The 22257-nt window shown below is 45.4% G+C and overlaps 1 protein-coding gene across 2 annotated transcripts in view; it reads right to left on the bottom strand.

Annotated features, from left to right (window-relative positions):
• Window positions 1-22257, bottom strand: part of IFT56 (intraflagellar transport 56) — an 81278-nt gene that overhangs the window by 25065 nt on the left and 33956 nt on the right. Inside the window, exons 9-13 of one of the 2 annotated variants that reach the window (XM_067559653.1) lie at window positions 12463-12565; window positions 10146-10201; window positions 7125-7178; window positions 6628-6691; window positions 356-444 (exon numbers count right to left, since the gene is read on the bottom strand). In XM_067559653.1, coding sequence (XP_067415754.1) covers window positions 356-444; window positions 6628-6691; window positions 7125-7178; window positions 10146-10201; window positions 12463-12565 — 366 coding nt within the window. Of the gene's footprint in view, window positions 1-355; window positions 445-2495; window positions 3461-6627; window positions 6692-7124; window positions 7179-10145; window positions 10202-12462; window positions 12566-22257 lie in introns of those variants that run through there. The other variant, XM_067559654.1, reaches the window with a different exon arrangement.

The following is a 22257-nucleotide window of genomic DNA, read 5'->3' on the forward strand; positions in this document are numbered from 1 at the left end:
CAAAGGCAAAGTCAGGCTTTTCCATGCACATATCAGTTCCCTCTGTTGGTTGAATTGGGAAGAAGCCCGGCATGCTGCTCCTGTCGCTGAACCAGTAGAGAATGCTAGTTTGCAGCTGAAGATACACCTCTTGATGTTATGTGTATCAACATTATATACAAGACTTCTCCATTGTTTTCACTTCTCCAACAAAAATAAACCATGTAGAAAAAAGATCAGGCACGCAAAGAAGGTTTCCCACCCCACACAAGTAGGATCTCTTCTTCTCTCAGTAGGAATCATGCATACATAGGCTGGAGAAAATAAGCCCTCCTGCAGCTGGTAAATACAGCAGTAGTTAAGGTGCTCTACTCACCTTGACTGAGTTGAGGTAGATCAGGACATCATCAAACTGCCTGAGCAGAAAGAAGCAGGAGGCCATGCACTGTCTCCCTGGGATTGTATCTAAGTCACAAACAGGAAAAGGCAGAGATTTAAAAATTGGTGGTAGTGGAAAATTAACTCAGATATCGACCTCCCAAATTGCCAGCAAAGTCCCAGAAAATAGCATAATCTGCCTCTTTCAGACAGGGGGCTACACTATAGATGGAGAATAGCTACTCGTTCATCTTGTCATCCTTCCCTAATTCCACAGATAATGCAAGAAAATAACTTTTCTAAACCTAAAAAGTTTGCATATTTGAAGTCCACTATATTGAACTCTACACCAGGCCTAAAATAGAGTGCTATGTCCCACTGGAAAACTGTTAATCTCCCTTTACAATGATATACTAATAACACAATACACTTACATAGCGCTTTTCATCAGTAGATCTCAAAGCACTTTACAAAAGGTCAGTATCATTGTCCCGATTTAACAGATGGGTAAAACTTAGACAAAGAGAGGTGAGGTGATTTGCTCAAGGTCACTCAAACAGCCAATGACAGAGCCACAAACAGAATCTGCATCTCTTGGGTCCCAGTCCAGTACTCTATCCACTAGGCATATATAGCTCCCATTTCTTATCCTGCAGGGACAAGAGATAACAGGATTTGAAGTTGTGGTATTTTTGTGACAGATGTGAGACCATGGAAGTGTGGAAATCTCAAAATCTATTGTATTGAGATGAGCCAGAGGTTATGGACTTAGGGGATATCCATCAGCTATTGTATCAATAAGCGCTATATGTATCTCTGTGTTCCTGGCTCACTGGATGAGGTTCCTGTGCAATCAGAAATCACTTGGAGGGGGGATGTGTACAATTAATGCAAATTCTCAATGCTGGTTATGCAGATATCCAGACCTGTGAAGCTACATCCCCTGGAGGAAGTATCATTGACTTCATTTACCTGATTCAGGAGGCCTAGAAGACAAAGGTCTCAAATTGTACAGAGTCAGCCTGATTTGATTCAGGATAGACCCACTCTGGAACAAAGAACTGATAAATTTGTATATGGACCTAGGATCTCATGTGGATGATGGGTAATACCTGGTACGATTAGCATGTATGTAGATTGTTTATTGTTTTATGTTGTGTTTTCTCTGTAATGCTTCTGTCATAAATAAACCTACTGTGCTTTGTGAAAGCTGGCTGGTCACTGATTAACTGTTATTGTCCCTGAGAAACAGCAGAATTGCAGGTGCTGAAATAAAGTCAGACCAGCTGGGATAAGCATAGGGAATTGTAAAGGGACTGCATCTCTAAAATTTGGGTCTGGAGGGAGAGGAACGCTGGTTCCTGTCCCAAAAATGGGTACAACTAGAGGCTTGAGACCTAAGGGTGTGCCCTTGAAGAAGTCATGAAGGGGGCAAATGTAAAGTTGACCCCAATATTATGTCAGTTTTCAAACATAGAAAATCCATCCCTAGCTGAAGGTAGTATCTGGACCTTGGGCAGGAGTTTTGGAATGGAAAGGGAAAAAGTTTTGTTTTTATTTTTTAAATGAAGCAGCAGGTTTAAATTGTTTGGGGGACTTGGAACATTAGAATTAATCCCAGGGATATGGATTAGTGGACAGAAGATTAGGAGCCAATCTAAAGTGTTATCACATGGCCCTCCAATTTAACACATAGATATCACCTCTATGTGTGATGTGTTTATATGAAACATATGCACACACTTTGGTTGAATGTAAAAACAACAACAACTTGAGTGTTTAAATTGAGTCCACTAATGGGGAATGTAAGAAACTATCTGAAAATGGGTATGTTTTTGCTCCCCTCTATCCATAGCCAGACTCCAATCTTATTGTCCTTCCTGGTAGGATTGCTGTAGTGTGGTTACTCTACACTCTGACTTCCCATGTTAATTTGCTATGTATTATATTCTAGTATCTACTTAGGAGCAGAAATTGGCTTGTGTGTTTAATTTGCCTTTTGCTTACATGTACGCTCACTACTACATGCATCTTCATGTATCAGGTCAACAAGTTATATACACCTCATTGTTCTTCCACTCCTCCTCAGAGCAATGGACAGCACAAAGAGACCCAAAAGAGACCCCCCCATCCACCAAGATATTCAAGTTCATAAACTCATAGCAGTTTATTATTCAAGATCCAAACAAAATATAAAGAAATACTTAAGGAGAGTAAAAGTTGAGGATATATTTTCTTTATAAATTAATCAAGGTAATGGAACATTAATTTATAAAAAACAGAATGTTCAAAAGTCAAGAAATTCTCCAGTAAGATTTATTCTTTTAGCCACATTCCCACTCATCTTCCACTTTCTAGTAGAAGATTACCTTATCCAGCATGCTCTCCTCCAAACAGCTTTTTTTTTTTTTTAAAGTTGCTTTTTATTAAAGTAATAGCCATACATCTCATAAAACTCAGGCTAATACTACACATTTCCAAAACACAGTCAACTGGTGCATTAATCTTAGAGTTCTAGTTTTTCCCCATCATAACACCCATATTCATAAAACACAGCCTCCCATTGAACTTTCGGAATATAGCCACAAACATCCCTTTTTCCCTTCCTGCAAACTATCCCCTAGAAAATTCTATATACTGGTTTATGAACTCCAAATACACAACATGTAATGGTTGGAGACCTGGACTACCTCCCCATTAATGGCCAGACACCATAACATCCTGTATGTTATTTCCATATATATGTGCCAGACATACCATCCTGTCCCCATCCATCATTACATGATGAGCTGAATACCCCACTAGACCTAGTTCACTTTCCCCATAAAGATTACAGACCTCACTAACTCATGTTATTTCAGGTAATTATACTTCACCCATCACTATAGGATCGGAGGGCCTTACAAATTCTAAAGAAGACTCTATTTCTCTCTCTCACACTCTTGGTAGTTTTTGTTATTGTGGGAAAACTAAGTGGAAGAAGTGATGGTGGCAAGGTTTGTGGTCATCCTGATCTTCTGCAGCAGTGAATTCCACAGTCAGCCAGCTGCCAAGAAAGTTTTGTCATTCCTGTTCAATAGCTTCATTCTTCTTTGGTGGGTGACTGAGGTAAGAAAAAGAGTCCAAAACTAAACTGAGATTTTCACCATTATTATAAAGACACGTAATAGGTAAGAGGACTTTAGGTTATGATCCAATCAATCACATCTAAAAAAAGTAATTGGTCCTGATCAGTCCTTGGGGAAACATCCAGAGGAAACCCCAGGAAGCAGTGTCTATTAGGGATGTAAAAGGCTAAACGTTTAAACGGTAAGCAGATGTTTAAATGTTTAAACATCTGCTTACCGTTTAAATGGAGGGGGGAGCAGGAAAGCCGCAGCTGAGCTCGGCTCGGCTCCCTACGAGCAAGAGATGCCCCGCTGTGGCTCTGCATGCGTAGGGGTGAGGGGGATAGTCGCAGCTGGCAGTGAGGAATCATGTGTTTAAAAATGGAACGTTTAAACGGATTGTTAATTAAAAGAATTTTTACATTCCTAGTGTCTATAATTCAGAATAGCATATTCTTTTCTTGGAGTTAGTAATGAACCAAAGACCCAGCATTGTTTTGAGGATATTGTGCTGCTAGATAAGCAATCTTGGGATAAGACAAGCTGCGTCCCTGACTAACTGTGGTCATAAAAAAATTCAATGGCACACTTTGAAAGTCTGTTTGCTCCACTGTTCTGTCCAAATTCCATGTTAAAATATAATTTTACACAGCCAAAGTGCAATGATCTATGATTTCACTTTAACAGAATATTATTCTTCACTCCCTGTTCTTAGCTATAAGTAGCATTCCTGTGCTTTATTAAATATCTGACCAGTATTGTGCTGGTACAGTACCAGTGTTGGATGAAATATTTCCTGAATAATGATAGTTCATAGAGTGCTTTGGGATGATCACTATATAAAATATGGTATTAAACAGATAATAAAAAGAACACAAAATAGCCATTCCTAGGTGCCACTATCACCAACCCTGATTTACCATGGAACCTACTCCTTGTTATGACAGGAGGTGAATGGGTGACTTTGCCTTAGTTCTATTCCATGCTGAACAATGACATGGAAATAAAATAGGAAAGTTGGGATTTTATAGACCAAATCCATCCCATGTGATTCATACTGAAAGAGGAAAAAACCTCATTTTGAGAAGCTCCATACTTTGCATAACTTAAAGTGACTCAAATAGAAGGCAACATGAAGTCCAAAAAAAAAAACTTTTCCTTCAAGTGATGTGATGTTTTTCCTTTACCAAATGCTAGATTTGGTCTTAAAACTACCAAATATGAAGAGGTGGTGCTAACTCCCTGTTATTTTGGCATACTGTGCAATTTGTGTGTTCCAGGAGATAGAGCTACCAGCTGTAGATGTGGCAGCAGTAGCCACTTGAGAGGGCTAGAGGTTCCACTCATACTAAGAATTAAGTTTGTCTAATGGGAACTGGGTACTTATTAGGCGTTACGCTCAGCCACAGAAATGATACACCATTTATTAAGTGTTAAAAATGTGGCAATTCACTATTTTTCCCCCTTCATCCTAGTTCTCCTTTTACTCTCTCCAAGGAATCTGATCCTTGTTTCATTTTCCACCACTAAGCTATGAAAGATGAGCCTTTGGGACAGATCACTCAGAGTACAGGCTTTAACTGTCAGGAGTATAAGGGACAGTAACCCCATCCCCCCCCAAAAAAACCAAAAAAACAAAACCAAAAACCAAACCCCTAAAACCTCTAGTACCCTCATTTGCAATGTCAATTCCAGTTTATGAGCCATTGGTGATCAATAGTTTTAAGCAACATTCTGTTGTTACTTTTTTTTCTAGCTGAAATGCTGTTGATTTTGGGCAGGTTTTATTGCTGAGGAAAGAAAGATGCTGGCTGATAGATACTGGATGATTCTTGGGTTTTTCTGAAGCCACACAATAATTAAAAGTCACCTCATCTAGACGTACACAGCTCCTGAGGGGAAGGATTCGTACCCTAACTCTGCTCACTGTGTATTTCTTAATTTTCTAAGTCAGTAACCTAAGCATAAACAATAGAGATCTAACTGCTGACCCCTGTAAGACTTTGCGGAATACTTGACATAATTCTCATAAACTACCCTGTTCTTGACAATTTTTTAAACATTTTCCATCTCTTCCCATTGTCTGGTCCTGGGATCTCTGTGGAGAGTGAGAGACATAGAAAGACAGGGATGGGAGTAGAGAAAGTGCTCTGCTTTTTCTGTTTGTTCATTGATCTTTGAAAATCCCCAGTAAGTTAAGAGGCTTGTGTAAGTGCTATCAATCACTTCTGTGGCTCCCTTCCAAAAAAAAAAAAAACCTAACAACACTAAAGCATGGTTTTTCCTAACTTCAACAAATACAAACTATTATTTCTTTCTAATTTTGTGAAGCAGTTAGATATCTCCATGCAGAGCACTGTATAAGACCTTAAACAGACAGACAATCTAGTGGGACTGGCTCTTTACTCCTGGGAAACCCATCAAGGACTGGCAATAGAAGGAAGTGTTGGATTTTGACTTCTAGACCCGCTGTGTAAGGAAGGGCCCTCATACAAAGGCAGCAAAACTATAATTCCCATCCTAAATCTAGTGAAGCAAATACAAAATCCAACATTAGAGAATGACCTTACGCAGGCAATAGAATGGCTTGTATGTTATAATTACAGTATAGTACAATTTGGAACACTGCACTGAGAGTTCTTATTGTTGCTATTTATCAAATGCCATTAGCATGTGCTGCCTTGAACAAAAAACTATATAAAGTATAACACTGTCTCTGCCTCAAGGAGCTTATAGTGTAATTTAGATAAAAATATGTTATATGAAGATAGTACTGTACATTTGGTGTATCACTGCACCCATCTCTAGCTCAGATATTGTTAATGTGACTGTTTTTGATAGAAGTAGCATTTTACATTGATAGAGATGCTGTTTTATTACAAACTGATTTCTCTAACTGAAACAATGTAGGTGTATATAACACACTCAAAACTGTGTGTATGTGTTTTTCACAGCATATCCTCAGATTCATATGACAACAGATGTACTGTGTGGAAATATTCCCACATGCTAGAAATGTTCCCAGCATAACTACAGCAACACAATGCCTAGCACTAGACATGCTGAGAGTCAGCAACTGCATAGGCACTATTATAGGACAGTATATACTGTAGTATCAGAAGAAGAGCGTTTACATAATGGAGGAAGAAAACTTCAAACGTACCACATTCACTGGCTGATCCTCCAACCAGCTGGAAGAACTGCTGAGCAATTTTCAGATGATCCCTCTTGGAGAGAAACAAATGACATGAGATCCAGAGTATGAAGTGGTGCCATAATACAGAATGAACCCATGTTCCAAGGGGAGTGGGTAGGGTGAAGTGGAGCAAAGCGAATACTCATATCGGGGGTGGGGGAAGATGGGGACAGAGATACAATAAACAAGAAAATAAGTAATCACTGCAAAAGGGAGCAAGGCTTTTGTAAGCAGAGTAGAGAGGCTCAGTTCAGTTTGGATGGGTCTCAGGACTAGTAACAGAAACTCACAATTCACTCACTCTTGACTATGAATTATGGAGAGAGAGGATGAAGGGATTCAGAAAGCATGGGACCTGAGTGTGAAACTACCACCTCTTTCCCATTAGCTGTATTTCAAACCCCACATTTCTTTCTCCTCTAGCACTAATGTAAATGCTGGAGCACCAGTGCAGTTTTACTCACCGAGCCCATTTCCTGTCCGAGGGCTGCATTCACCACTCCTTTGAGTATGTACTCCTGCAACGAACAACAAGATCAGAGAAGACAAGTTAAAGAATTCAGAAGATATACAACAGCTGCAGGCACCTTAGAAATTATTTTCTTCCTGCCCATGCCAACTCTATTCAAACTTCATTTTATTAGCAGTCATATACAACAGCACTTCAGCAGTGTGTGTAATAAATAATGACCAAAAAAAACCAAAACAAAAACCTGCAGGTGAGTCAGTTGTTTGTGTGATATGAGCTAGGGTTCTCAATCAAGCTCCTAAAGTAGACAGCAACAATATAAAAGCCACCATCAAAATTGCCAGGAATTGTCCTGCTGTTTACAGTCGCAGCAGAGGAGCCCAAGTACACTGACCTCCCCTTTCATTCGTATAGGCAATCCCTCCAGGGAAGAGGCTGTGTGTGTCTGTCTCAGAGTATGGAAGTTTGCATTGCCCCTGTCAGTATTATATCTACCCTGTGGATAAAGAGAACTTGGGTCTCCAGGGTTGTCAAATAGACTAGCATCTTTCAACCAACATGAAAAAGTAAATTTGGTGTTGGTAAAAGATATTAGATTGACAGCATTGGAGGTTGAAGTCCTCTGTCCATAAGTCAGGTACAGCCAGGGCAGAAGCACTGTAAGCTTTTCCACACTCCTCTATATAGTTCCTCCACTCTGTCCTGGAGAGAGGAACCTCTGAAGCCTCTGCAGTACTTGAACCCCTCTGCTGAGATGGCAACAGGAGGACAATTAATGCCAATTGTGATTACAGTTTTTATGAGGTGGAACTTACCCATTATCACAATGGTATGTTACCAATAATAAATCAGAGGATCTGGACTGAGACAACCACCACATTTCACACAGGCCACTGGACCATTCTGCCAGAATGCATGTGCTTTATTAGATAGGTTCATGGAGGATAGATCCATAAAGGCTAGTCGCCAAGATGGTCAGGGACACAACACCATGCTCTGAGTGTCCTAAGCCTCTGACTGCCAGAAGCTGGGACTGAACTACAGGGGATGGATCATTCCGTTGCCCTGTTTTATTCATTCCCTCTGAAGCACCTGACATTGGCCACTGTTGGAAGACAGGATACTGGCTAAATGGACCATTGGTCTGACCTGGTCTGGCCATTCTTATGCTTATGAATATACTGTATATTATCAGCTTCGTAGCGAGTACCAGCATGTATGTGAGGAATGCATTTATAAATCAGACACACACACGTAAGTCCTTCATGTGGAGATGGATATATCATTCTTAATCTGAGGAGCTCCAGTGACCTTTTCAAAAAAGCCTACCAGAGAAATGTTTCCTCTTTTCTCTGAAATATGAATTTCCTGCCAAACACTGAGGAGCAGGACTTGATAACACTCAGTCTAGAACCAGTGACAGATTTACAGTCATAGAAGGTCCCCACAGGGATAAATAAAAGTTTATACCCTTGCTATAGAAAGATTTCTATTTTGCCTGTGGGAACCAGCATTTGATTCTAGCCGTGGAAGGTCCTAAAATGTCAGATGTTAAAAATTACATTATTTTTGAAAATACTGTTTTAGGTAATATTCAGATCTTTCTAACATTTATTCATTGTAATTTCTCTATCTTAAAAAGCCTGCACAGTGGGACTCATAACTAAGGGAGCCTGGCTTTACAGGCAGAAAGAAACATTTTTTCTGTAATATATATGGTATATGCACAATTACCAATGGTTGTGGTGTGGTATAAAAGATTAATTGATACTCATTTAGGATGATCTGCATAATTTGCCTGTAGTTTGCCATTCTTAACTCATGTTCATATAACATTTACAGTACACCCCCATTACCAGTTAATAGATATAGAACACATGAACATAATGGCGTGGTGAGGACAAAAGGTTTTATCAACATGAGTTTGGGGTGACCAGCATTATCTGAGTGGCAAAGCCATCAGTTGCTGCCTTGACACTATCAAAACTAGGACTCATAATTCACTGCCGGTGAACACCGTCAACAATGGTGTAAGTTGTGGGGTACGCAGGTCTCAGGAGTTTTAGTCACTGTATCACCTAATCTTCCAGAGCACTCCTTCCTCAATGTCTAAAACAGACATTTTCTCTTGTTCAGATCCACTGTATTTATACAATGCACGATGTATGTGTGTCTACGTGGGCTGGAGAAATAAAATGCAGGGAGAAGCAAGACTGAAGCTGGCCCAGCAGCTGCAGAAAGCAGTTCAAACAAGTAGTGTTGCATTGGGGTGAGAAGGTAAAATGTGGCCCTCTTTCCCCTAGTGCCTCCCAGACCCAGACCTATGCAGAGGACACCCCCATCTCCTCACAAGGACCCATGAAGTCTCCCCTTTCCTCCCCAGCCAAGTGAAGAAAGAAAATGCTGGGAAGTGTCAGTCAGAGATGGAACAAGTCAGCCCAGCAGCTGCAGAAAGCAGTTCAAACAGGAGCCAAGGACATAGCAGTTTTCCTTCCCCTGTGCTGACTGGCTGTGCTCCAACACTTCCCGCCCCCCACTCTTCCTTTCTTTTTCCATCTAGCTTATCCACCTAACATAACCCAACTGAAAGAATTTAAATAATAAAATTGCAAAATTAACATTACTTTTGTCACCATTACACTGTTGATTCTGTTTGTACATTCTCTCTTTCCCCTACTCTGTGTCTGTCTTGTCTATTTAGACTGTAAGCTCTTCGGGGCAGGGATTGTCTCTTATTCTACATTTGTACAGCACATCTATGTTTGCACAATGAGGCCCTGTTTTCCACTGGCCCCTACACACTATCATAATAAATATGATAAATAAAATAATATGTGCTTGTATGTAGATCTATATTTCACACATACAAAGCTTTAGCAGTAGTGAAAGGTGGTGGAAGGATGAACGCAGAGTGTTAGAGGGGCTGAATCCTCAGGGTACTGACTTGGATGTGGCAGATTCCACCCCAACTAATAAACTCTCTCTTTATGTAACCACGCCATAAGCCTCAAATTACCTGTGGAGTTGTAGGTTCCAGGTCCTTAATCAGGTTATAAGCCTCCTGCACATCATCTGAAATACCAGAAGTTACAATGCATGACAAACCACAGTGAATTGTATTGAGACAGCCCATTCATCCCCCACAACATCCTTTAGCCAATCACAGATAGATAAAGGAGGGGAGGAGTAAAGGGACTATAAATCAGTGTAAATTTATACCTTGCGGGTAGTGGCTTTTTTGAGCCTGTATAACAAACATGGGTTGAGTAATAGCTTCATTACTATGTTTTCCCTAGTACTGAGATCACTTGGCCTCTTGTTCATAGTCCAGTGGATGACTTCTCAATAGTAGAAGGTCAAGATAATAAATCTCTCATCCTCCTGTCTCCCCCACATGTTTATTCCTCCCTCAGGGCAAGACAAGGTTAGATGCTTTTGAATACAGAATTTACAGTTTCTTTATTAATACCTCAACATTTGGTAAATTGGTGTATCTGATCCTAATTCTCCCATACACAAAGCATTGTTAATGCAAAAGTTAATTAAAGAATTTAATTCACACACACAAGTTATATACTAAAAAAGAAATCCTTCTAAATAAAGGATTCAGTCATAGAACATCTTAACTCCATCCCCCTCACATGTACATAGTGGCATAGGGTTCTTTTGTCACACAATTACCTGTCAAAGCTAATTCACACTAATAACCAGGAGATTCATTATAAATTACCAATTGCTGATAATTAGTAAGCAAGTAAATTTGATTTTTTTTTTTAAAAACTAAGGCACACTATAACAACATATTTTTTCGGGTACATTGACAAGTATAGTTTAACTTTAATGATATTTCATTGTATAATACTTATATACCGCTTTACATCTTTAAAACATTATAAAAAAAATCAAACCACACATACTCATATGAGGTACTGAGATACATATGTGGCCAATAATTTTTTTTAAAATACTTTGCTCTTCTATAACAAGTATTAATGGTTCACTAGTACCTGTATTTTAGTACAATTTGTAAAACTAACGAAGTCTTAATATGACATCTTACTGCTGATCTCTGGTATTAAATCTTTGATGAGAAATCAAGTGAAATTGCCATATTTTGTGAGAATTAAGGGGCTTGTGGATAAGCATAGTGATATTAGTGAGATTCTCCGTAAGTGAGCTATAACCATTTATGGCAATAGGAAAAGAGAAAACATCTATGCGTACTAAAACTCCAGGTTCCCCATCCCTGTAGTGAATCCACCTGCCCAAGAGATGGTAGCTAGGTTGATAGGAGAATTCTTCCATTAACCTAGCATTGCTTATTGGGGTTAGGCTGGCTTAACTACGTAGCTCAAAGGTATGGATTTTTTACACCTCTGAGAGACGGAGCTATGCCAATACAACTTTTCATTGTATAACAGTCCCAATTCTAGACAACCAGATGACAAAGTAGTAAAGGTTACTAGCTGAAGTAGTCGACATCATTACAACGTCCTTTTAAATACAAAAAAAAAAAAAAAAAAAAAAAAGAATATGTGGGACTGAACCATAAAGACAAAGGAGATAACATTTATTGCTTTAAAGTACACTGCTCTAAATAACTAATCATGGAGAGGTGATGAAATACCATGAATAAGGAAGTCAACGGATGGAAAAGTGATCAACATATCCCAATATGGAGTTCCTGCAGTTAACACCAAACCATCAATCAATCCACTACTGAATGGAGAAATACAGTGGTGATGAGTATGTGGGGACAGAGAGGCAATGTAACCTGTACCAGCAATAAAACACAAATAAAAAATACAAAAGGAGCCCAAAAGCAAAGACAGAAGTGACTTGGAAACACAGAAAACTCTTTTCTGCTTCCCCGGGCAATCTATCTAAATTCTTTAACAGTTGGCAAATGTGTGTGGAATGGATGGGTTTTTTTCACAAACTGCAGCCTTGTTTCTGGTCATTTTGGTTCACAGCCTGTTTGTGCCACATTTACAGAAATAGTTTTCACTGCCTGGGTGGCAATCCTGTCTACATTTTTAACATTTTAGCAGGCTTAAGGGGAAGTGTTCCACTAGTCTTAAAAAAAAAAAAAAAAGTCTCTGATCTTCTGCTGAAGTGGATTTGTTCAACCCTTTGCAAATGGTCTTCATACAGAAGCCAGGAAAGTATGTAAGACATTAGCTTATTTCCCACAGGGTCACTGATGAAACAGTGCAAAGAATGCTGTGGCCCATTTGAGGAAGGCTAGTTGTGAGATAATGAATAGGTGTCATAGAAGAAAAAAAGTTTTTAACCCCTAGATCTAAGAGAGAGTCAGAGGGAGATTTCTTTACCCTGCCGGAGATAGTAAATCACTAAATTCAATCTGGCTTCAGGAATAACATCAACCAGGGGAGGCAGAACCTGCAGAGCTCCTTCCCCTCCTCGGAACACCACCTGCAGAAGGAAGCACCCATCTTGTTAGTCCTATAGTGTGTTCCAGTCTGTGGTCTCATAATCATCTTTGAAATTTTTACAGTAATGACAGGTTATAGTCTATGGAATCAGCATAAGCTGGACCCCTCATTTATTAATAATTATAAACATCTCACATTTTTATAGTGTCTTTATCCTGAGGAATCTGAAAGCACTTTACAAAAATATTTAACCTATCAGTAAATGGTAACTATTTCTGGAGCAGAACAAATCAACAATTCAATGTTTCAAAGCAACAACACATAATATCTTTGGACAAGTGAGGTACTGAACTGAACTGAAACTGCCAAGGGAATATAGAGGGAAAATTACAATTGTCTTCGATTGTTACGATACCAAAATATTAGGACTAATAATCCTAGACATGTGAAAAGTGTTGCGTGATCTTTAAATGACCAGAAATAGTCAGGTCTTTAGTTTCACATAACAAAACCCTCCTCCTCCAACACCACATGGGACATTGGTTCAGATGTGACTTGGGAGGGAAGCATACCATGCTGAATCATTGGTAAAAGGATCAAAACAATTCCATCAGTCGAGTCAGAAACCAGATTTAACTCTTGAATGCATAATATGTTAGAAAAAATTATGGATAAGCTTGTTGCAACTGGCTGAACCACAAACCAAATGTGCCATTTGGATAAGTTTGTCAAATCACGAGGCAACTTACTGACAAAAAGAAGAGGGCTCCCAGCCTAGTGAGGGGTGGGTTTTAGTGGCTCCCACAATGGGAAATAGCAAAAGGAATGTCCTGAGAGATTTCCAGCCCTCATAGGACTTTCAGGGTAAGTTGGAAGTTTTATGGGATTTGGCACAAGATTTGGAGCCATGATAAGAGTTGTGCTCAGAACCACACTTCCTGTTTGCTGATTTCCAGCAGTCAAATAGGAACAGAGCAGCTGGATCATAAACAGCAGTCTAACAATGACCAAAACCTGTTTGATTATGTAAGGCATAATATGGCTGGCCAGCTGCAGGGCTGGAACCAAGACTCAGTAGGGCAGCAGGATGGGCTAACAGATCCATTTAGCCAGTTGGTGCAGGGGGCTGTGTGTTGCCTATTCCAGACCAGGAGGCAACCAAAAAGGTCAGGAAGGAGACAGAAAAGAGCAAGAGGCCAGGAAGGGAACCACGTCCTAAGTGGCCAAGAATAGGGCAACTCACGTAGATGATGCAGTCCATTTCGCATCAGATCAGAGCCATGGAAAATAACAGTCAGACACAGTGTGAGTTCCTAAACAGTTGGGCCCCAATGGGAGAGCAGGGGAAGGCCCCAATGGTATGGCCCCCTCAGTGGTTGTGTTTGATTTCAGAACACTCACCCTAGTCAGCTAGTGTGACCATATTGTCTCAGGCAGGCAGTTCTGGTGGGAGCAATGGTCTGGGCTCCAGGTGGCTTCAGGGTTAGGCCCGCAGAAGAGCACATGCGGAACATGAACAGGAGGTTATAGAACAGGCCATATGCCTGCAGGCATAGAGGTACTCTCCCCAATGCCCAGGTCCACACCAAGCTACTGTCCCTTCAACTGCTGGCTCCTCAGACAGTAGACTTACAAATTCCGGCATTACAGCCACTGGTCACATAGCCCATGGCACTACAGTCTCAGGCATATAAGAGAATGAGTGCAACCCTGAACCCGTCCCTGCACTGGGGTAAAACTGATCAGGAACGATGACCAGAGTGCATAGTTCAGGGGCACCTGTGAACAGGCCTTTACACCAATTGTGTCTATGTAATGGTAAAGTCAGGGTGTGAAAGGAGCAATGGAGTTAGGCTCAAGGCACCGATACTTGACCAGCTGAGGCTTTCATACTGAGAGTACAATGAGACAGGGAAGTGTTTTCATGCATACTGTAGCTTATGGCATGAATGTGGGCATTGTGGAGGCAGGCACATGTCTTCAGGCTACCCATGTTTTAAGTGCACTTTCTTCAGAAGACATGGGCAGCAGCCCAAGAGTGCATGGAATGGGGACAGTGCCAGCATGCCTGAAAAAGGCAACATCTCCAATTAACTTGAGTGTTTTAGCCCCCCTTTTAAGGGATTATTACTCCAAGAAGGAGAAGTCCATATATTTGTGGGAGGGTTTTGTTCAGGGTTTCAAGATCCTGTATAAGGAGAGGGTGCATATAATTGCAAATAACCTCAGATCTGTCAAAGGTATGGAGAGCACAGCCAGGGACAAGATTCAAAAGGAGATTCATTTGGGCCGGGTTGTGGGTCCTTTCCAGCAAATGCCATTGCGTGATCTCCATATTTCTCCATGGGGTCTTGTCCCAAAGAAAGTACCTGGGGAGTATCGCCTCGCTCACCCCCTCTTGTACCCAAAAGGGGGACTGGTAAATGAGGAAACCAACCCCAGGCCGTGCACCGTTTGCTATGCATCAGTACACATGGTATGCTCATGTGGCCCTGCTGCCTTGCTTGCAAAAACAGGGTTACTTACCAGTAACTATTGTTCTTCGAGATGTGTTGCTCATATCCATTCCAATATAGGTGAGTGCACGTCACCGTGCACTGGTTCCCGGAACTTTTTTTCCCTTAGCAGACCCCGTACGGTTGGCTCAGGCACCCCCTGGAGTACCGTGCTCATGCCGCGGTATATGAGGCACCGCCAACCCTACAGGCCCTCAGTCCCTTCTTTCTGCCGACTCCGACAGCGGGGACGGAGGGTGGGTGTGGAATGGATATGAGCAACACATCTCGAAGTACAACAGTTACTGAGAAGTAACCCTGTTTTCTACTTGCAGTGATTGCTCATAACCATTCCAATATAGGTGATTAAAAAGCCATACCTTGGAGGTGGGTAGGAGTTACCAGTGAACTGCTCTCATCAGCACGGCTCTGCCAAATCCCACGTCCTCTCTCGCCTGCTGCACGATGGTGTAGTGGGACGTGAAGGTGTACACCGACGACCAGGTGGCAGCTTTGCAGATGTCCTGCAGGAGCACCCTCTCCAGGAAGGCCGCAGATGAGGCCTGGGCTCTGGTTGAGTGTGCTGTCACAGCTCCTGGGAGCAGCACCTTCGCCCGCTCGTAGCAGGTCTTGATGCAGGCGGTGATCCACGCGGAGATGTGCTGGGTGGAGACAGGTGAGCCTTTCATCCGGTCTGCCACTGCAACGAACAGCTGCGTAGACTTCCGGAACGGCCGTGTCCTCTTGATGTAGTAGGCCAAGGCTCGTCTCACGTCTAGCGAGTGCCATCTCCACTCCTCCTCCGACCCGTGCGGTTTTGGAAAAAACACAGGGAGGAAGATATCTTGGTTATAGTGGAACTGGAAGACCACCTTAGGCAGGAAAGCTGGATGGGGTCTCAATCGCACCTTGTCCTTATAAAACACGGTGTATGGGGGCTCCGAGGTCAAAGCTGTTATCTTGGAAATCCTCCTACCCAAGGTAATGGCCACCAGGAAGGCTACCTTCCAAGAGAGGACGAGCAGCAGGCATGTAGCCATGGGCTTGAAGGAGGGCCCCATTAGTCTGGAGAGGACCAAGTTTAGATCCCAGGGAGGCACCAGGTCACGGACCTGCAGGTAAAGCCTCTCCACCCCCTTGAGAAACCTGACTGACATGGGGTGTGAAAATAAGGATCTCCCCTCTAGCGGCTGGTGGAAGGCTGAGATAGCCACCAGGCAGACTTTCAGGGAGGCCAGCGCCAAGCCCTGGAGTTTGAGGTGGAACAGATACTCGAGGATCACCTGGATAGGCAAGCAGCTCGGCCGGATGCCCCAGGACTTCGCTCAGCAGGTAAACCATCTCCACTTGGCCCGGTACACCACCTGAATGGTAGGTTTTCTGCTGCCCAGCAGAATTTGTTGGACCTACGCCAAGCAGGCTCTCTCCCCCTCTGTCAGCCACAGAGCCTCCAGGCCGTCAGGTGGAGGGAGTCCAGGTCCGGGTGGAGCAGGTGACCCTGGTCCTGGGAGAGCAGGTCGTAACACCTCAGGAGTTCCACGGGCAGGGTGATCGACAGGTCCAGCAGCATACTGAACCAATGCTGTCTTGGCCAGGCTGGGGCAATCAGTATCACGTCTGCTCTGTCCCTCTTGATTTTCAAGAGAACCTTGGGTAGGAGCAGAATAGGGGGAAACGTGTACATGAGGGTCCCCTTCCACTCGATGAGGAATGCATTGGAGATGGAGCCCGGCTCGCAACCCCGGAGCGAGCAGAACCTCGGGCACTTCCTGTTCCAGGACGACACGAACAGGTCCAGTTGGGGAACACCCACTTGCGGAAGATAAAAGTCACCACTTCCGGGTGAAGTGACCAGTCGTGGTGGGGTAGAAACGACCTGCTGAGGCGGTCCGCCTCATCATTCCTGACCCCCGGGAGGTGAGAGGCAGATAAATGAAAGTCGTGCCTCACTGTGAATTCCCACAGTCGAATGGCCTCCTGGCAGAGAGCTGAGGAGCACGCTCCCCCGTACCTGTTCATGTAAAACATGGCTGCTGTATTGTCCATCAGGACCTGAACCATCCTGCCCCTCAGGAATCTGAGGAACGCCTTACAGGCCAACCGGACTACCCTGAGCTCTCGTACATTGATATGGAGCCTCTTCTCCTCCTCTGACCACAGCCCCTAGGTGCTCAGGTCGGCACTGATGTGGACCTCCCACCCCATGTCCAAAGCGTCTGTGATCAAGGTGACCGATGGGGCCAGATCCTGGAAAGGAACTCCTTTCAACACCTCCCCGGGAGTCCTCCTCAAGTTCAGTGAGGGTAGGACCCTTGGGGGAACCATGACCACCCTGTTCAAGGGGTGTCTGCTCAATGCATACACCGAGACTAACCATGCCTGGAGAGGCCTGAGTTTGAGGCGAGCCACCCTCACCACATAGATGCAGGCCGCCATGTGCCCTAACAGCTGTAGGCAGTGCCTGGCTGTCGTCGTGGGGCACCTGTGTAGCTGGGCGATTATCACGGCCATTGCCTCAAAGCGAGGCTGTGGGAGGAAGGCTCTGGCCTGGGTAGTGTCCAGGATGGCCCCAATGAACTCTATGCATTGCACCGGGGTAAGAGTGGACTTCTGCTCATTTATGAGCAGCCCCAGTTTGGTGCATGTCGCACAGGTGAGGGATAGGCTGTTCTTAACATGGGACATGGACCTGCCCCTGATCAGCCAGTCATCCAGGTATGGGAAGATCTGCACCCCTCTGCAGCGCAAGTGGACCGCCACTACCGCCATGCACTTGGTGAATACCCTGGGGGCGGATGAGAGGCCAAAGGGCAGGCTGAGAATTGATAATGGCAGCCAGCTACCATAAACCGGAGGAAGCGCCTGTGGCTGGGAAGGATGGAAATATGGAAGTATGCATCCTTCAAATCGAGGGTGGCATACCAATCTCCTGGATCTAGAGCGGGGATAACGGAGGCTAGGGAGACCATGTGAAACCTGAGATGCTTGATAAATTTGTTTAGTCGGTGTAGATCTAATATGGGTCTCAGGCCCACTTTTGCTTTGGCGATGAGAAAATACCTGGAGTAAAATCCCTTCCCTATTTCTTGTGGAGGAACCGCTTCCACCACCCCCAGGAGGAGGAGGGTATTCACGTCCTGCAAAAGGAGTTGCTCGTGAGAGGGGTCCCTGAAGAGGGACGGGGTGGGGGGGAGGGAAGACTGTGAACTGAGGGGCATATCCCGAGAACTACGCCGAGGACCCAACTGTCCAAGGTGATATTTTGCCACTCGGCGTAGAACGGTCTTAGCTTGTCTGCAAATGAAAGGAGTGGATCCGGGAGAGAGGTAGTGGTGCCACCCTTGGGCGCACCATCAAAATTGTTTTTTGTGGGTGGCCCCCCCTTAGAGGGTCCTTGCTGGGAGGTTGTGGACGAGTTGGAGCGGTTATGTCGTCCGAACCCCCTGCTCCTTTCTCGGCCCCTACGGGGCTGAGAGGGTCTAGGCCAGTGGTTCTTAACCTTTCCAAACTACTGTACCCCTGAAGCCTGAGTCCCACCCCCACGGGGCTGAGGCATGTAACTTAGTTTCATGGCGCCCCTGTGGCTCCAGGCAATTGCCTTTCTTGCCACCCCCAATACCAGCTCTGCACTTGCGACCCCTCTAAAACCCCAGGTTGAGAAACACTGGTCTAGGCAATGGCCTAGTGGGTGGCTGTGCCTGGTGTTGGGGCTGCGGCTGAGACTGATGTCTCGAGGCCTGGGGAGTGTAGAGTCCCAAAGAATGGAGCGTGGCTCGCGAATGCTTAAGAGCGGGCAGCTTCTCGTCGGTCTTCTCCGAGAACAGGCCTGCCCCGTCGAAGGGCAGGTCCTGTATATATTGCTTCACCTCTTGGGATAGCCCTGATGACTGCAGCCATGAACACCGCCTCATGGCTATTGCAGAGGCCATGGCTCTGCTAGCGATGTCCGCAGCGTCACTGGCAGTTTGCAACGCTGCCCCTGACACCGTGACGCCCTCTTCTAGGACTGTGGCAAAGTCTGCCACTTGGTCCTGGGGCAACCCCTCTGCGAACCGCCTCATGGACTCCCAGAGGTTAAGATTGTACTGCCCGAGGAAGGCCTGGTGGTTCACAATCCTGAGCTGCAAAGCCCCGGTGGAGTAAACTTTTCTCCTGAATAAATCAAGTTTCTTATTATCTTTGTTTTTTGGCGTGGTGCCTGGGCCACCTTGCCTGTCCCTCTGGTTGGCCGCATCCACCACCAGAGTCCCCAGGGCCAGGTGTGTAAACAAAAACTCAAACCCCTCTGCCGGGACATAATATTTTCCTCTCGGCACCCTTGGATGTAGGGACAACCAAGGCAGGGGTTTGCCACAGGGCCTTGGCCAGCTTAAGGACCCTATCATGTACAGGTAGGGCCACCCTTGATGGTCCTGCTGACCCAACAACCCCGAAGAGGGGATCCTCCTCCACTGATAGCTCCTTGAGTTCTAGGTTCAGGTTGGAGGCCACCATTTTCAGAAGCTCCTGATGTACCCTGAAGTCTGGGAGGGGCACCCTGTGGTCTCTGGCAGCCACCTCATCTGGGGAAGAGGAGGAGGATTGTTGAGGGGGCCCCGTGGAGGGTCCGTCCTCAGGGTCTGATTCCTCCTCCGAGGAATGGCCCTTAGCCTGTTGGCTTGGTGGGGGGGAGCACCAGCTGCACCACTGAGGATGGGACTGACAGATTCCCCTGTCCCATCTGTGCCCCCATGGGCCCCAGTAAGGCCACTGCCAGGGCCCTTGCAGCCACCCCGGTGCCGGCATCAGTACCAGCTGTGGAGCATCATGAAGGCGGCGGGTGCCCTTTTCTTTGCGGGACCCGGAGCCGCTTGACCAGTGCCGACGATGCCTTCGGCTTTTGCTGCTCTTAATTGGGGACCGGCCTCTTGATGACCCCGACGAGGTAGAAGAGCGTCAGTGCCGCTGTGAGCGGTGCCAACGGGAGGATGTGCGCCCCGACGAACTTGATGATGACGCCCTCTGCCTCGGCACCGAGGACTTCCAGTGCCGCTTGCCCTTCGGGGACCAGGAGCGGTGCCGTCTGTGGCGTCTTGGTGCCAAGCCCAACTCCGAAGACCGAGATCGATGACGGGTTGGAGCAGCCGGGTCTTTCGGTGCCGGGCTTCGCGCCAGAGATCAGGACTGGTGCCGTGCTGGTGAAGGGCTCAGTGCCAGGGTGCGGGAGCAGGAACTGAGCCCACTGTGCGAGGCGGTCTTGGAATGGTGCCGCCTCGAGTGCGATGCCTCCGTTGCTGGGGACCGATCTCGGTGCCGTGGCGAGGACGAGCTTGACTACTCCGAGTCAGAGCTGCGAGAGGAGATGTCGCGCTCTACCCTCCGTGGCCATCTGGTGGGAGACTTCACCCCTGACGGGAGTCTCGACTATCCACCGGGGGCACCCAGCACAGGTTTACCCCAGGACACCAGTCCCCTCTCCCTCGGCCGAGGGGGGGACAGAGGTGTGGGCATGGCCATCAAGGCCCGTGCCGCGTGGAAAGCCTCTGGTGTCGACAGGCCTTGCAGGGGCGCTCCCCCACCCCCAGGAGTCAGGGGAGGATCTCTGCGTGGAGATGCAGACTCCGGAGCAAGCTCAACGGGCTGTGGCTGGTGCATCTCCTGGCTGGACCCTGGCCGTGCAGACGGTGTGGGGGAGCATGGGCGCTCCACGTCCTGGCGCCGTTTCTTCTTGGGCACCGGGGATGGGCGTCGAGTAGACTCCGGTGCTGGTGGAGCGCTCCGCACCGAGGAGACGCTCGGTGCCAAGGTGGAACGCAGCGGTTCGGAGGCCAGTCGGAGCGCCGCCTCCATCAGAATAGCCTTTAGCCGAATATTCCGCTCCTTCTGAGTCCTCGGCTTGCAGGCTTTACAAATCTTACACTTGTCCCTCCGATGCTGCTCTCCCAGGCACTTGAGGCAGCGATCGTGAGGGTCACTCACTGGAAGGGCTTTGCCACAAGCGGCACAAGACCAGAAACCAGGTGAGTCGGGCATGGCCCGGCCCTAAGCCCCTAAGGGCTTCTATTCTAAAGCTAACTAACTTTAACTACTTAACACTAAACTATTCAAACAATGATTAACAAAGTCAGTAAGGGGAATGCTACTTGCGATAGGCAAGAGGCAAGAGACGTTCCAGCAACTATCATGGGTGGAAAGAAGGAACTGAGGGCCTGTAGGGTCGGCGGTGCCTCATAACCGTGGCATGAGCGTGGTACTCCGGGGGCACCTGAGCCAACCCTACGGGGTCTGCTAAGGGGAAAAAAGTTCCGGGAACCAGTGCACGGTGGCATGCACTCACCTGTATTGGAATGGATATGAGCAATCACTTGAAATAGAAGAGCAACATTAAGTCAGCTTTCCGCCTCCTCCCAGTCCACCCAGCAGACTGTGACCATTTTCCTTCAATGGTCAGTTTTATGTGGACAAAGCAATGCCCCTGGGCTGTGCTATTTCGTGTTCTGCCTTTGAAAAATGCAGTACTTAAGAAAATAAGAACGGTCATACTGCGTCAAACCAATGGTCCATGTAGTCCTGTATCCTGTCTTTCGACAGTGGCCAACGCCAGATGATTCAGAGGGAATGAACAGAACAGGGCAATAATCGAGTGATACATCCTCTGTTGTCCAGTCCCAGTATCTGGCAGTCAGAGGGTTAGGGACACCCAGAACATGGGGTTGCATCCCTGACTATCTTGGCTAATAAGAATTGATGGAGCTATCCTCCATGAAGTCATCTAATTATTTTTTTAACCCAGTTATACTTTTGGCCTTCACAACATCCCTTGGCAACAAGTTCCAGAGGTTGACTGTGCATTGTATGAAGTACTTCCTCTTGTTTGTTTTAAACCTGTTGCCCAATAATTTCATTGGGTGACCTCCTGTTCATGTGTTATGTGAAGGAGTAAATAACACTTCCTTATTCACTTTCTCCATACCATGCAAGATTTTATAAACCTCAATAAAATCTCTCCTTAGTTGTCACTTTTCTAAAATGAACAGTTCAAGTCTTTTTAATCTCTCCACATATGGAAGCTGTTCCAGACCCCAATAATTCTTTTTGCCCTTCTCTATACTTTTATTCAATTCTTGTTTTTTTTTTTTGAGATGGGGCAACTTGAACTGTATGCAATATTCAAGGTGTTGGCATACCATGGATGTATATAGTGACATTATGATATTTGCTGTCTTATCTATCCCTTCCCTAATGGTTACTAACATTC

Source organism: Emydura macquarii, unplaced genomic scaffold (assembly GCF_026122565.2).
Source record: "Emydura macquarii macquarii isolate MOO-44397 ecotype Brisbane River unplaced genomic scaffold, CSIRO-AGI_Emac_v2 contig_2205, whole genome shotgun sequence".
NCBI classification, from domain to species: Eukaryota; Metazoa; Chordata; order Testudines; family Chelidae; genus Emydura; species Emydura macquarii.